The sequence below is a fragment of the Poecilia latipinna genome, unplaced genomic scaffold, assembly GCF_001443285.1.
Source record: "Poecilia latipinna isolate Pla-1442-1.1 unplaced genomic scaffold, P_latipinna-1.0 Scaffold198, whole genome shotgun sequence".
Taxonomy (NCBI): Eukaryota; Metazoa; Chordata; class Actinopteri; order Cyprinodontiformes; family Poeciliidae; genus Poecilia; species Poecilia latipinna.
The window spans coordinates 793,742-803,143 of NW_015112814.1; the positions used below are offsets into that span (position 1 = coordinate 793,742).

Below are 9,402 nucleotides of genomic sequence, written 5' to 3' on the forward strand. Positions count from 1 at the left end.
CATAGTCAAAAATCCAAAAATGAAGCAATTAATGAGAAAAAGACAAAAAAACAAAAACAGAATAGAAGCCTGGTAATGGAACAATAGTATGATCTAGCAATAGATAGATGTGAAGAGGGGAATGAGTTTGGAGTTGGACCAGATATTACATTTAATAAATGTACAGCTAAAGTCCCTCTTCCTGTCAGTCCCTCTCTTACAGTGTTCAAAATAAATGTATGTAATTTTCTTCAAAGATACTAAAAAGAAAAAAAAAAATAAATAAATAAAACACTACAATGTAGATTTGATGAAAGCTCCTCCTCCTGCCAGTCCTTCTGAGTGTCAGTGTTATATTAAATGCCTCCTCCAGCACCTCCTCTCTTCAACCTTTAGAGTCTCTCATCCGTCAGCAGTCAGGTCAATTTACAAGTTTCAAGATCATTCTCAGAACACACTGACAAGATGCTGGGGACTCTCTGCAGTCTCATCACTGCTCTAACATGTAAGGAGGATGACTTACTGCTCATGTTTGAGCCATCAGACTGTGTTACTGTTGACTTCATGTGATCTTGTTGTTTCCAGGTGTGAGTGGAGCAACTGTGGTGACACAGACGCCTCCTGTTGTGACAGTGAGGAAAGGAGAGACAGCCACCATGGACTGTAACCTGGGGAGTGTTACTAACAGCAGTGCCCGATGGTACAGACAGATCCCAGGAGAAGTTCCTCTATATATGCTTAGAGTTCGTCATGACTGGAGTGCACCCAAATATGACACTGGGTTCCCCTCTTCAAGACACACAGGAACTCATCAGTCAACATCAGATTATCGTTTGCATATCAGCAGTGTGGAGGAAGGAGATTCTGCAGTTTATTACTGTTGTACATGGGATGGCTCTGCTAAAGAGTACGTATCACAGTGATTCACACTGTGACAAAAACCTCCTCATTAACACTTCTGCTTTTGCTCTCACTGAGACGCATGAACTGACAATGTAGCCACCAGCAAGAGTTTCAGTCAACACATCGTTATTTGTCAGTATTTACACTTTAATCTTTTTTCTGTAAATGAATAAAACTAGCAGATATTACAATTTGTTTACAATAAGGTTAACACCAATTACCCTTGTTTGTACAGGCAAAGTGTCTGTGTTTCATCCAAATATGATACTGGTTCCCATCTCAAGGACACACATCCAATATCGGTCAACACCAGATTATTGTTTGATTATCAGAAGTACAGAAGAAGGAAATTTACTACTGAAAAACTGAGGACACCTCTGTCTATGAGAATTGAAGTGATTCATACACTCAACAAAAACACTTGTATTTTAAACTAGGGACATCTTGAATTAAATAGTAACAATTTTACTAATCCCAAAACTGTTTTTTCAGATTTTACATCACCAAATGTAAAAAAAAAAAGAAAAAAAAAAAAACATTCAAAAAATAATTAAATTCAACTTAGCTTATTATCAAAGGCCATTCCATGAAATGTTTTCGTGTTATGACTTCATTGCTAGAAAAAGTAATCTGATGTCATTCACATAAATGTGATGTTGGTAACTAAACATTTTTCTAATAGTGAGTTACAAATATTTTAAACACATAATTATCATGGAAGTAATGTAATAAACAATTATCATTATAAGCAGATGACAAAACAAGTACATTTTGCGAGTGGAGAAACTTCTCATTGTCTTAGATCTGTAAACCAAGGGAGAAGAGCAGGCAGAGCATTTGAACTTTATATAAAAGTGTTTATTAAAAAGCAATGTAGAAGTGGAGGTTATTGAAAATATCTAAACATATAAAAGAAAAAAAGTAAAAAAGACAAACAAATTGTGAAACAGCTTTAAATTTTTGCCATGTGATGTAGCTGATTGAAGCTAAACACAACTGTCTCAATCATAAATCAAATATTTATTTTTGATTTCATTATTTGAAGAAACAAAAACCACAATTTAACTCGTAATCTAAAACGTTTTTGTAACAGAGTAGAGTATAGTCTTAAATTGTGTATTGTAAGCACAGGAAAACATTAATTAATAAGAATATGGGTTAGTGGTGTAAAATACTTTAAAGAAAAGATGAAACTGAATTTTCATCCTCTGTCAGTGAAGCATCACCTTCATTCTCTGTTCTCACAGGATGCAGCTGCAGACGTCATCTCCATGATTAAACTGTCATGTAAATTAAGAACTTAAGTTTCATCTCTATCTGGAACTTTCAACACATAACTTAATGATAACATAATGTTTGCTCCAGATATTAAATTACCATTAAGAAATTTTGATCAAATCTGTTTAAATAATATTTTAGTCTATTTTTTTTCTTGGCCTTTTACACATTTTTCTGTTTAGTTTATTAGTTAATATCTAGCATTAGTCAGTTTTCATATGAGCTTAAGATTTGTGGAATATCTATGTTTTGATACTTGTGACATGTAAGAGATATTTGTTATTGTACCGTTTATGTAAGATTACGTATTTAATCTTGTAGACATCATGCAGTACTTGCTGGTTTTATTTATTAATAAAAAAAAACTTTAAAAATTGTAAATGCTGAAAAAATATATGCTGTGTGTTGGATGAAGCTATTGCTGGTGGCTTCACCTGGTTTATGTATTAGGGAGAGAAAAAGCAGAAGTGGTAATGAGGAGGTTTTTGTCACAGTGTGAATCACTGTGATACCCACTCTTTAGCAGAGTCATCCCATGTACAACAGTAATAAACTGCAGAATCTCCTTCCTCCACACTGCTGATATGCAAACGGTAATCTGATGTTGACTGATGAGTGGACGTGTGTCTTGCAGAAGGGAACCCAGTGTCATATTTGGGTGCACTCATGCCATGATAAAACCTGAGCATATATAGAGGAACTTCTCCTGGAATCTGTCTATACCAACGAGCAGCACTATCAGTAACAGTCCCCAGGTTACAGTCCATGGTGGCTGTCTCTCCTTTCCTCACTGTCACAACAGGAGGCGTCTGTGTCACCACAGTCGCTCCACTCACACCTGGAAACAATAATAAAAAAAAAAAACAGTCAAAATATTGACAGTCTGATGACTCCATCATGAGCTCCAGTCTTACACGTTAGAGCAGTGATGAGAGCGCAGAGGGTCACCAGCATGATGTCAGTGTGTGTTGAGAATGATCTTGGAGCTTCTAAAGTGACTTTACTGCTGACAGATGAGAGTTTAGAAGATGAGGAGGTGTTGGAGGAGGTATTTAAGGTCACAATGACAGGAGGGAGGAGGAGCTTTAGGTATGTACAGGTTATACTAATATGTTTCTCAGTATGAAAATATATCTCTTACTGTGACAGTGTGGAATTTTGCAACTTTCATCATTGAGTCAAGTTAAAATGTCTCATCCAAAATTAGAGATCAATTATGTTATGTTTGACAAACATTTTTTTTTTTTTGGTAAATTCTAAAATACACAGAAATGACTAAAAGTAGGCTATTTATGAATTTCATCCTCAATTTTTCTGCCAGCTTCAATAACTTATCATATGTTAGGAAAATTACGTATGGAAATATCATCAGTTCATCAACAAAATAAGAAATAACGTAGAAAAGGATTGGATGAATGAATTCTACACATTCTCATATATGCATAATTATTGCAATATTTGTTGTCAGTAATTTAAATTTAAGTCATGGATTTAATTCCGTTTAAAAATAAAACTGTACACAAAAGATGCTGACAATCAAACAAACCTGAGCAAGCAGTGAATTATCACTTTCAATCTTTCATCACATCCCTCCAATATGCTTAAAGTCTAAACACACACATGTGGGGCAAGTTGAAACCGTTAAGATAATGCAGACTGCTCCACTTCTACAAGACCAGTATGGACCAATTGATTTAATTCCAGAAGTCCTGAAACACTGTCAGCAGTGAAAGTATGCTTAGACCACATCAAATACTTCTGTTTACTGAAGCTGTAAAGTGAAGAACTCTACAGTACAGAATTTAACAGTCTCCTCCTCCTGTCAGTCCATCTCACTGTATTAAAGGACTCCTTCAGCACCTCCTCTCCTCATCCTCTGAACTCTCATCTGTCAGCAGTAAGGTCATTTTACAAGTTCAAATAACACTGACAAGATGCTGGGGACTCTCTGCACTCTCATTACTGCTCTAACATGTAAGGAGGATGACTTACTGTAGGTTGGAGTTAATGCTAGATTAATCAATCTGTGTGCTTCTCTTGACTTCATGTCATCTTGTTGTTTCCAGGTGTGAGCGGTGCGACGGTGGTGACACAGACACCTCCTGTTGTGACAGTGAGGAAAGGAGAGACAGCCACCATGGACTGTAACCTGGGGACTGTTGATAATACCGCTTACTGGTATAAACAGATTCCAGCAGGCGTTCCTCAGTGGGTGCTGTATTTCTATCGTACCTATGGTTCACCAAGCTACGGTTCTGGGTTTTCATCTCCAAAGTTCACATCAACTCATCAGTCATCAACAGGCTATCGTTTAATCATCAACAATGTAGAAGAGCGAGACTCTGCAGTTTATTACTGTAAAACATGGGACAGCTCTGTGAATGAATACGTACACAGTGATTTATACCATGACAAAAACCTCAGCACAAACACTTCTGCTTTTTGACAAATGGTGAACAGCTGGAACAAAGAACAATAAAGGAATCCATTCCATATTTTTACAGTTGCAGTCTTTATGATATTTTTTTTTTCAAATTGTGAACTCCCTGGTTCACAATTTGATTCAAAAACAAATTGTTTATGAATCAAATTTTTATGATTTTATTTTTTAATATAAAAATCATAAATAACCACTCATAACAGATATTAAGGTGGCATGAAGAAAATGTATTTTGATGCTGCAGATATCTTTTGGTAAAATTTGCTTTAAGCAGTTTTGTTTCTTTCTCACATATATAAAATAATACATGTTCAGAGAGTTTTATGTGGACTTCCAGATTTAAGTTTGAAAAGTCTGTTCAATACTTTATATCAGAGATCTTTGTAGTTTCATTTGTTTTCAAAGTTTCTTGTGGCTCTCTGTGTTTTTGAGGGTTCAGTTGTGTTCTCCCAGTATAATCTGGAAAAAATCAAAATGGAATAAAAAAGAAAAAGGTCCTTGCAGCTCACCATCACTTCGGTTCACTTCTGGTCAGTTTCCATTTGAATGTTGGAAAACAACCTGGCCAGTGAAGGGCCAGAACAAAGACAAACAACAATTGGAATTTAGTTATGAAATCAAATCAATTTACCAGTAAACACTCATAACATGCATACTTCAAATAATTAAACAAACATTTCAGAAAACATATGGGGCTTTCAGAAGCTGACTCTAAATATTAGATTCATGAATCTCCTCCTCCTCTGCTTTTTGTCTCCTTGGGGTCTTTATAAACCTCTGTTCTCTCCTTCAATCAGTCCAACCTGCTCATCATTCAGCTGAACAGAACCAAACATTTACACCACAAACTGACAAAATGCTGTGGACCATCTGCAGTCTCATCACTGCTTTAACATGTAAGACTCTTTACAGACACTTTAAAAGAACATATTTTAAAATGCAAACCTTATAATTCTTGTGTTTATTTTTAATTCATGTTTCTTTGCATGTTGTCAGGTGTTGATGCTGCGATAACATTGACCCAGGAGCCTATCAAGACAGTCTCAGCAGGACAACAAGTTGTTCTAAACTGCAACATTCAGAGATGTGATAGAAATTATGTCAGATGGTACAAACAAGTTCCTGGTGGAGTTCCTCAGTATGTTCTGCGTTTTCGGCACCATGACAGTTCACTTGAGTTTGGAACAGGATTCTCTTCAGATCGATTCAACTCTAAATCTTCATCAGACATTGATTATCAGTTCATTATTAAGCAGGCAGAGAGAGGAGACTCTGCTCTGTATTTCTGTCAGACATGGGATGAATCTGCAGATGAAGCTGTATCACAGTGACAAACAGTGTAACAAAAACCCAAACATCCAACTGATCAAATCTCTGAATATTAAACAGTTCAAAACATACATTTGTTACTATAAGCAGAACTGCCACTGCTTAAATGTGCCCACAGAGACCAAAGTGAGTTTGTGTGTTTTCTAATAAAAGCAGAATGATGGAGAGACTGAGATGTTTTCAGTGAAAGTTGCTCACAGCAGGATGTTTCACTTCCACTCTGTCATCAGAAACAACGAGGAGGTTTTTGTACGACGATGTATACAAACTGAATCACTGTGGTATTCGGACCGGGAACCAAGCTGATTGTCACAGGTAAGGATTTGATTTAATTACTTTAAAATAAGACTTTTTTCATATTTATATTTCTTGTTTTTTTCTTTTTGTGTACTTTTGTGTTGATTAAAGTTTTAAAAAAGCCATTTTCATGTTTTTATCACATTTGTGTTTTCCTCTCACAAAAATATCAAGTTATGCCAGAGGTTAAGTGGATTCAAAAGTTAATTATCAAAATCAAAATCTGTTAAATATTTTGCTTTTGTACTTGATCTCATCTTCCTTCTGTGTCTAAGACAGTTGTACTAACCTTTTAACCAAATGTAGTTACTGACAAACTAACAAAGGATTCACATACAATCTGTTCCTATGTTTGTTGTTTGCAATGAAATTTCAGCAGGATCCATGTTTTATTTCATCTTTCTTGTAAATAAATGGAAGTAAAAAGTTAATCAGATTAATTTTTTAAAATGCGCTTTTAAATTTCATTACTTTCTAAATGAAAATATGAGATAATATTCAGAAAGAGAAAGCTGCCTAAAAATTAATAATGAGCATAACAATAATGAATAAATTGTGAAATAAATATCTGAAATGAATAAACTTGAGAACAGTTATAAATATGCAGACTTTCATATGCTGTATTTTGCTCTTGTTTATTATTCATTGTCATGTTAATCTACATCATAAACCTTTTTAGAATTACTGACTTTTTCATCTGCATGAATATTTTTTTTTGTTCATAAATAAAAGAACAAAAACAAATCAAATTTGTCAGTTGATTACTATGGCTATGCCTAAAGTAAGTTGTACTATTTGTTTTGACCAAGTAGTGCTTTGTTGTTGATTTAATCATGTATTTATATAATAATCTTAATTTCATTCCAGGTTCCAGTCTCCCTCCTCCTGTCCTGACCGTTTTCCCTCCATCCAAGGCTGAGCTCCAGTCCAACAAAGCCACTCTGCTCTGTCTGTCCAGTTTGTCCAGTGAATCTAAAGGTTTTGCTGATGTCAGCTGGTTGGTTGATGGGAGTCCAGTGAGCAGTGGGATCTCTACCAGCACTGCTGTTCAGAGACCAGACCAGACTTTCCACATCAGCAGTTCTCTGTCCATCCAGACGTCAGACTGGAACATGAACAAGGTTTACGCCTGTAAAGTGTCTCTGGGCTCCCAGGCTGCAGAGAAAACCATCAACAAGTCAGGATGTCCTGCTGAAGAATAGCAGAAGATCATAATCATCATTTATAATCTGCTTTTTATTCAGTTTATTCTTTACAAGACTTAGAAAACTTGCTTCTCTATTTAGTGTGCTTAACAACTATTGTTCTCTTGGCTTTCTTTTTCATTAATAAACTACAGTTACATTGGAAATGTGAGTTCATGTGTATTTTTCCATACATTAATGAGAGAAGCTGTGCCAAAATAAAACATTTTGCCTGTAATGGGATGTTTGTGCAGTCAGCTGTCAAAGACACTAAAAAGTGTCATCTATTTTTATACTTTTACACTTTATATTTTTTTACTTAAATATTATAAAATATAGAAATACATTTCTACATTGTGAAGTTTCAAATATTTTGATTTTCCTAAAACAGCAATCTAACAGTCCAACATATTAAACATAGTGTCAATGTCACATAATGATGAGAAAAGTCTGAAAGAAGATGAACATATGAAACAGTTTTTTTTTTACCACACCCAGTGAAGCATTACGACTCAGTCTCTTCTTTTACAGGAAGCACCTGCAGGCCTCCTCTGCTTTTCTCCCCAATATGGAAATGTTGGACTCAAGTCTCAGAGGGAACACTCTCTGAGGTTTTAATCTTAACATAAGAACTTAATGAATCACAAGTTCTAACTTCACACTGAAGCAAATTGGTGAAAGAAATATTTGAATCTTAAATACAAAAAATAAACATGCAACAACAATCAGATGTTAAATGTTAAAACGATTTGATCAGATGACATCACAGCTCCTCCTCCTGTCAGCCACTCCAGATTCAGCCTCATGTTGGACACCTCCTGCAGCTCCTCCTCTCCTTGTTCTCCTACACATTTTTTGTTTGTTTGTGTTTTTGACTCACAGAAAACTTCACAAATGATGACTTAAGCATAAAATAAATGTTTACAGTTCCACAGAACCTGAAACTTGAACTCTTGACTTACATAAAATAATGAAAATAGAGGAGAGGCCTGGAGCTGCATCTTTTGAGAGCAAATAGGGAGGAGTAGATAGATGACAGGAGATTAAAAATGCATTTCTAATCTGCTATCATTGTTTATATGACTCAGTAAAATTGGTCCCATTGTTGTGTAACGGATGAAAAATGTTTAAAGGTAAAAATGTTTATATTTATTTAGTTAAATCTGTAACTATACTCAGTCCTCCTTGCTGAGAACTCACATTATAATTATCAACAATTGAGAGAATTATAGCATTCAAATAGACAGCTTGTCAAATGGCTGCCAACAGTTTTCAAAGTGAGCAACATTTGATGCATGATAATAAAAAAATATCCAGAATACAAATGTTCATTTATCTCACACAGTTGGTCTTGAAACAACAGTAAATTCAATGGGATCAGTGACCAGCCCCCCTAATGGATTCACATTTCTTACTCCAGTAACAAACAAAAGAAATCCTCACAGCCAAGAGATCTTAAGGTCATTTGGAGGAAGCCTGCTGGCAGTTTGGACAGAGGAGATTCATGGGAGGAGAAAACAAACTTACTTTCAAGACTTTTTTTTCTATCTTATTTTTACTCATATTATTTTAACAATATATATATATAGAGAGAGAGAGATTTTTTTTCTTGTATTATATCTCTTCTTTTCATCAAATTATTTTATTGTTTTTGTGCAGCACTTTGGTACAGTTATAAACTTGTTTTTTAAAGTGCTATATAAATACATTTATACAATTAATAAAAATAGTAATTAATAATTAATAAAAACACTAAATATGACTGCTACTATTACTATTAACCATTGTATCAATACAGCTATAATTTCATGATAAAACATTATTTCTTTAAACATTTATATTCTTCATGTATAAGAATACATGAAAACATGTTTTAACATGTTTTAACAAAAGATGTTAAAACATTAACATCTTTTGCGTTAATGTTTATTTTTTTTAAATTACTACTTAAAATATTTTATGGATTGTAACATTTTAAACTGGACAGAATTT

General features: G+C 34.6%; 1 protein-coding gene and 1 gene segment (V, D, J or C); both read left to right on the top strand.

Moving 5' to 3' along the window:
* Window positions 1-384: 384 nt before the first annotated feature.
* On the top strand, window positions 385-1,111 carry LOC106946633 (Ig lambda chain V-III region LOI-like). The segment is given in 2 exon segments: window positions 385-484; window positions 565-1,111. Coding segments are annotated over 2 exon segments (378 nt in total).
* A 2,911-nt stretch (window positions 1,112-4,022) lies between these two features.
* Window positions 4,023-7,577, top strand: LOC106946632 (immunoglobulin lambda-like polypeptide 5). The gene is made up of 4 exons (XM_015031097.1): window positions 4,023-4,134; window positions 4,227-4,549; window positions 6,211-6,244; window positions 7,094-7,577. Exons 1-4 carry the CDS (start codon window positions 4,095-4,097, stop codon window positions 7,426-7,428), a joined length of 732 nt encoding a protein of 243 aa, XP_014886583.1. The 5' UTR covers window positions 4,023-4,094; the 3' UTR covers window positions 7,429-7,577.
* Window positions 7,578-9,402: the final 1,825 nt, after the last annotated feature.

What these genes read in the sequence shown, in the direction of transcription:
- LOC106946632 (XM_015031097.1), top strand. Translation starts at nt 4,095, where the DNA reads ATGCTGGGGACTCTCTGCACTCTCATTACTGCTCTAACAT. An exon ending in ACAGCTCTGTGAATGAATAC is followed by an intron (nt 4,550 to 6,210) that starts GTACACAGTGAT and finishes TGAATCACTGTG; the next exon opens with GTATTCGGACCGGGAACCAA. An exon ending in AACCAAGCTGATTGTCACAG is followed by an intron (nt 6,245 to 7,093) that starts GTAAGGATTTGA and finishes ATTTCATTCCAG; the next exon opens with GTTCCAGTCTCCCTCCTCCT.